The following is a 6,000-nucleotide window of genomic DNA, read 5'->3' as shown; positions in this document are numbered from 1 at the left end:
TGCAGTGTTGATAATCGTTGTTATTCACAGTTAAACATATATTATTCTACTCCACCCTATTCCTCTGCTGTAAAGCTCTCACTCTCTCCTTCTGAGTCAGAGTCCAGCCTTCCAAGGGCAATTATGACATAACATCTGACTTGAGCATCTTTAGATGGTATGATGGAAAGACCATTAAGTAAAAGAAATTTCCCTTTCTCCAACAAGCCCATCCTTCTCCCATCCCCTATTCCTGTAGCTGGTGCCCTTTAGAGGATGGACTCTGCAATCTAGGGCATAACCAGTGACTTAGATCCCACTTAGATCTTTAAATTTTGAGGCCTACAAGAATAAAAGTCATCATTAAGTTTCTGTGGATCAGAGGTCACAGTTCTTTCTACCAGTTATCATTTTTTCTATTAAACTCCTCTTTTACCTTTGAGGACAGTACTATTCTGTTATTTATTGAGGAACATTACCTTAGTGTGATCTTTGACTTCTCAGCCTTCCTCACATGTACAGACTATTGACAAATCTTTTTCTTTTCTCTCCATATCCTTAGCACATCCATTCCCTACTTCTTACTCATACAGTTACCATTCTTGTCAAGTCTCTCATCATTTTTCACTTGGATTTTTGCAGTAGACTCCCAACATATCTCTTGCCTTAAGTCTCTCAACTTTAAAATCCATTCTTCATTCAGCTGCAAAAGTGATTTTCCTAAAACATAGATATGACCATCTTATTCCCTTACTCAATAAACTCAGTGACCCTCTACTGACTATGGCATCACATTATTTCATCTTTATTTAGGTTTTTTACTTTTCTGTGATAACATACATATTTACTTAAAAATAATTTGTATATATTATTCATTAGTAGCATTGCAACAGTACCCATACATAATTTATACAAAATGTACAAATATTAAGGGAAGAAGCTAAAATATTATTACTTATGGAATGAATACTGCAAGGTATTTAGAGAACACTTGTTTAGATAATATGACATCTTATTATCTAAACTTCTATTTTCTGTTTAAATAACTTGTTTTCCTGTTTAAATAATTCAGCCAAGCCTTATAGAATGATTTATGTGCTTAGCACATTATCAGTCACTTAGTAGGTATTTAATAATAATAAAATGATAGATCAAAAATCACTTTTTATAAAAAAATTTTTTGATCTGTGCCTATTATATTTGTATTAATGTACTCAAGAAATATTTATTGAAGACTTATTCCATGTATAGGACCTTGAAGGATTCAATAGTGAATAAAGCATAGCCTCTACCCTCATAGAGTTTATAATCTATATCTTAGAAAACAAAAGTATGGCCACATCCCATTTTAATTTAGTTCTTTTTAAAATTGTTTTGTCATTCTGGGGAGCTGGGGGTTATAGTGTTTAGGCTTCACCTAGTCCCAGCTAGTTCTCTAATCCTATATACCCAATCTCCTTATGAGAATGTAGTCAATTGGAACTCTGAAAAAAGTTGATTTTCCTACAAATAAACTGACTCATGCTTCAATTTTTTTTCCTGTTAACTATCATTACCCTCTCAGTTCGATTCTAGCATTCTTCAGTTCCTTATTGGCTTTTACATTTCCTTTTCAGCCTAAGACTGAAAAGAAATCATTGTCCCCAATTCTCTGTTTTAACTATGAACATCTGACCCAGATATCCTAAGTTACTATCAGATTGATTTCAAGAGAATTGTATGAGACATGAATATAGACTCCTCAAAATGAGTTATTAGAAAAAATTATGTATTATGATTTAACTTGGTTATCTTGTCTTAGAGATGGCTATATGATTCATATATCTTTAAGCAAATGTATCATTTGAGGAGTAGGACCTTAGAAATGAATTATGACTCACATTGGGGATAGCAATAGTTTAGGGTAGTAATGAAGTCATTGGATATGGAGTTTGAAAGACATAGATGAACTGAAATCCCCAGTATGCCATTTACAACCTTTGTAATCTTAGCTGCCTTCACCTCACCAGGCCTCAGTTCATCCATCCTTACAATTAAATGGTAGGTCAAGATGACTTCTAAGATACTGACTAATTCTCAAATATTAGTGTTTATATCAGTATATATATATATAAGTATATATATATATAAATATATAATGCCTATGTAGGTCTCTACTTTTTAAGTCATTATCTCCCTTTTCCTACTCCCCAAACTTCCAACTATTGGAGGGAAATAGTAGGAAGTTAGATTAAGTAATTATTATTTAAAGGCAATAATGTCAACTAGATGAAGTATTGATATGTATGACAAACTATTACATCACCAGAAGCACCAAGTCTCAAACAGAACATGCCCTGGACAGGATGTAGATTTCATCAAAGACTAATTTTCAGTCCTGGGTAGAAGAGATGCTCCTATGGAACATCAGTTGACTAAATGACATTTGTCAGGGCTTATATTTACACACACATACAAAGTCAGCACCAAAAAATGGTGACTTTGTAGATAACCTTAGTACCAGCTTGCACAAATGAAACCCCATTTTTACATGAATTCCTGAATTTTGTTAGGAGCCTGTGCTGTACCTGCATTTTTTCATAGGCTTGGCTAGTTCAGCCTGAAGAGAGAAAATTAGGCCCTAGTGCTGAAGATGAAACTTTTTAGGCATTAATACTGAATCATCACCTCTTTCCCACATTGAAATAAAATAACTTGACTTGTTTCTGATATGTGTTTCCTAATTCTTTAGAAGAGAGCTGACTGGAAAACACTTTCTACATAATAAATTGTTGATCCCCCTATAAAACTACAGAAATACAATTAATTTTTCATAATTCATTAACCAACTGCCTTTTCTTTGGTTCATTGATATTCCCAATGCTGTATGTGACCTCTGTTTCCTTTATAATTTATCCAATATTATAATTTCTTTATCAAATAATAGGTTATATTGTCATTTTTGTATCTCTGATTGGTACAAGGTTTATGGATCACATATATTTTACATCCAATTTGTGATATTAATTTGCTCTTTCATTCATTAGAGATATTGTCACATGAATGTCAAATGAGTTTTCCAGATTCATCCAAGATTTGAAATCAGTTGATCACATGGAAAGCCTCAAGTGAACAACTATTAGGGCAACTGGGGAAATCTGTGATAGCATAGAACATGTGGTGAAGTCCCAAATGAGCTAGAGTTCCTTTGACAGGATTGTATCAAGGTGAAAATTCAGTTCAAAATTACCTTGAGACCCTTTTATTGTACTCTGTGTTGTGGCTTCATGATGTTTGATATACAGAACATGGGCTGGTAAACGATAAAGGACTAAATGGCATTTCACTCTGGCTTGTGGCAAGAATAAAAAGGCGAGATTGCTAAGGCTTGCTAAATTCTTCACGTCAGTTTCCTGCTGTTTAAATTTATCAAAAGACTGAGACACAATTTGGGTGCTTTGAAAGCCCCCCAAATGATGAACCCTTTGATTAGTGAATCTGAAATATGCACCAGTAATAGTTTTGTTAAAACTATCAAGAGTACATGTTTGCCTCTGCAAGGGTGGAACATTATGGTTTAATTCCTCTCTCTGCATTTGAATTTATTCACATTTCTTTTACAGCCTTTTCTGGAAACAGTATATAGTGAATCATTAGCAATATCGTTATTTCCTCTACAGTCAAACAGCAAAGCGACACTTAGCAAAAGAGGAGGTGTGGGTGGGTGGGTAAGGAGAATTACATTATCTATTCAGAATAATTTCCTTCTCTTAATAAAAATGTTGTGCAGGATAGAGCTTTGAAATGGATACTGATTCTTTAAATTCTTTCCTGTCTGTTTCAGGAAATAGTGAGATCCTGTTGATATGAAAGTACAATGTGTCTAAAGTTCACTTCTAAACACTCTGCTCTTTGCAGTGAAAGTCATCTGCATTCTCTTTATAATTCTGAACCACAAGAGATCTGCCTAATCTTGGAGATCTGATCCCATATCATTCGGAAAAAAAAAAATCCTTGATAATAATTCTACCATTCAGATCCCTGAAAGCTGTAAAGCCTTATAGCTTCTGTCATCTTAAAAAAAATAGTGTGGCAGGGGAATAAGTCCTTGGATTATGGGTTTGGAGATTTAGTTGTTTGCAAATATAAAATGATTATTACTATTATTATTCAAGTTCTTAATCAACAAAAGCAAATGGCATCTGTTTGTTATCATTCTTTCTACAGAAGACAAAGGCTCCTGTCCCCATGGTACTGACTGCTGGCCCCAAGTGGCTTTTGGATGTGACTTGGCAAGGAGTAGAAGACAACAAAAACAACTGCATTGTGTACAGCAAAGGTAAACACAAAATGATTTTCTTTCTTTGGAAGGCAATATTTGAAGTATTGAAACCTGCTTATTGCAAAACAGATAGCAGTAACAAATGGGCTGACTTGGAAACACAAGTCAAAAGAATATTGGCCTTTCTTCTGCACATGGATGTCTTAACATCCCTAGTTTCTTTTTTTCCAAGCAAAAAGTTACTCCTATTTTAATATGAAAAATATTGTAAAATTATTTACCTACTGTTTCACCCATTTAGGTGACACATCATATGAGTTTCGCCTGGGTACATATTCTTTTATCAGTTTTACCCTTCACTTAAATAATTGCATAATGTCCATATCATCTATTAAGGAGGTCTCAAAATTCCAAGTTTGGGGCATAGACTTTAAATAAAAGACTTCTCCTTGAAACAAAACATGTCCATGTCTGATAGTTTCATTCTTTTCAGGTTACTTCAAACTGTTTATTTGAAAGGATTGATAAGACTTATGAGTTATTTGGGATAACTTGCCCACTCTAGACCTCAATTTCCTCATCTGTAAAATCTAGATGATAATACTTCCATGGAGTTGTCATAAAAAGTAAATAAACTAATGGACTGGAAAGTGTTTTGTAATCATAAAGCACCAGAAATACAAGTTATCATTACTACTAATAAGGGATATTTATACTTTAAAGTTTTCAAAGCACTTTACTGATACTGTCTAACACAAGACATGCATTTTCTTACCATTACTGTTTTCACTTCAATGTTTAGGTACTGTCAGTATGATCACTCCAGCTCAGATTCCTATTGTAGACACAAATCAGCTAGTACTCTAGCTATTATTATTAGTAGTACGGTTTTACCAGTGAAGGAACCAAATTGTATAGATGTTAAATGATTTATTCATGACTTCTTTGGTCATGTCAGAAGGTAGAATTTGAATCCATAACTCCAAGTTAAGATGCTATTCACTATGCCAGGTTATTTCATTCATATTATTAGATCAAACTTAACACTACAGAGTTAGACACATGTTTGGTGAATTCTCTGGCCACAGCACTTCACAAAACCACTAAGATTCAGAGGGTCACCATTTGCATTGGTGAAGGGCATATTTCAATGGATATCCATGCTTGATCTTTTGAAAGCACTGAGACAACAGATCCAAATCATTACAAGGCTTCAGAATCACTTCCTATGCATATACCTAAGAGTGAGACTACTATGGGAAAAGGGAAGTCATTGGCTGGCATTGTACTGCCTTTCATTTGTTCGTTGTATCATCAAAATGCATCATGGAATGTTGCTATATTCTTGGGCAGAGGAAGCAAAGCATAATGATATTGTTGTGGCTACATAAGAACAGTTTAGAACTCATTTCATTTTTTTCCGAATTTTCATGAGGAAGTCACAAAATCTGGCTTTAAAGACTTTCCATCAATTTCTCAATATTAGTTCTTTGTTAGTATTACTGTACCTCAGCATTTAATTTCTTTTTGATTTTATGTCTAACAAATAGACCTACTGAGATTAAAGATTTATTTTTTTCAGAAAACCTAGTGACCATTTCCACATTCAAGGATCCAGGCAAATAAGCACCCCTATCAATATATTAGCATATAAAATACTAATCATAACATCAAAGAGTCTTAAAAACTTACTAGAAACAATTACAACTTGTTCCTATAATCATTACAATTTGTACACTTATAAGAGGATTGCCTTTAAA

The 6,000-nt window shown here is 33.8% G+C and overlaps 1 protein-coding gene across 3 annotated transcripts in view; it reads left to right on the top strand.

Moving 5' to 3' along the window:
• ZFPM2 (zinc finger protein, FOG family member 2) overlaps positions 1–6,000 on the top strand; it is a 572,901-nt gene that overhangs the window by 396,043 nt on the left and 170,858 nt on the right. For all 3 annotated transcript variants that reach the window (XM_001380396.3, XM_056823201.1, XM_056823202.1), the window contains one exon: positions 4,186–4,297. In XM_001380396.3, coding sequence (XP_001380433.3) covers positions 4,186–4,297 — 112 coding nt within the window. The remainder of the gene's footprint in view (positions 1–4,185; positions 4,298–6,000) is intronic.

Source organism: Monodelphis domestica, chromosome 3 (genome assembly GCF_027887165.1).
Source record: "Monodelphis domestica isolate mMonDom1 chromosome 3, mMonDom1.pri, whole genome shotgun sequence".
Taxonomy (NCBI): domain Eukaryota; kingdom Metazoa; phylum Chordata; class Mammalia; order Didelphimorphia; family Didelphidae; genus Monodelphis; species Monodelphis domestica.
The sequence above is the reverse complement of the archived record's forward strand: the minus strand, read 5'-3'. Positions and strand labels throughout refer to the sequence as shown.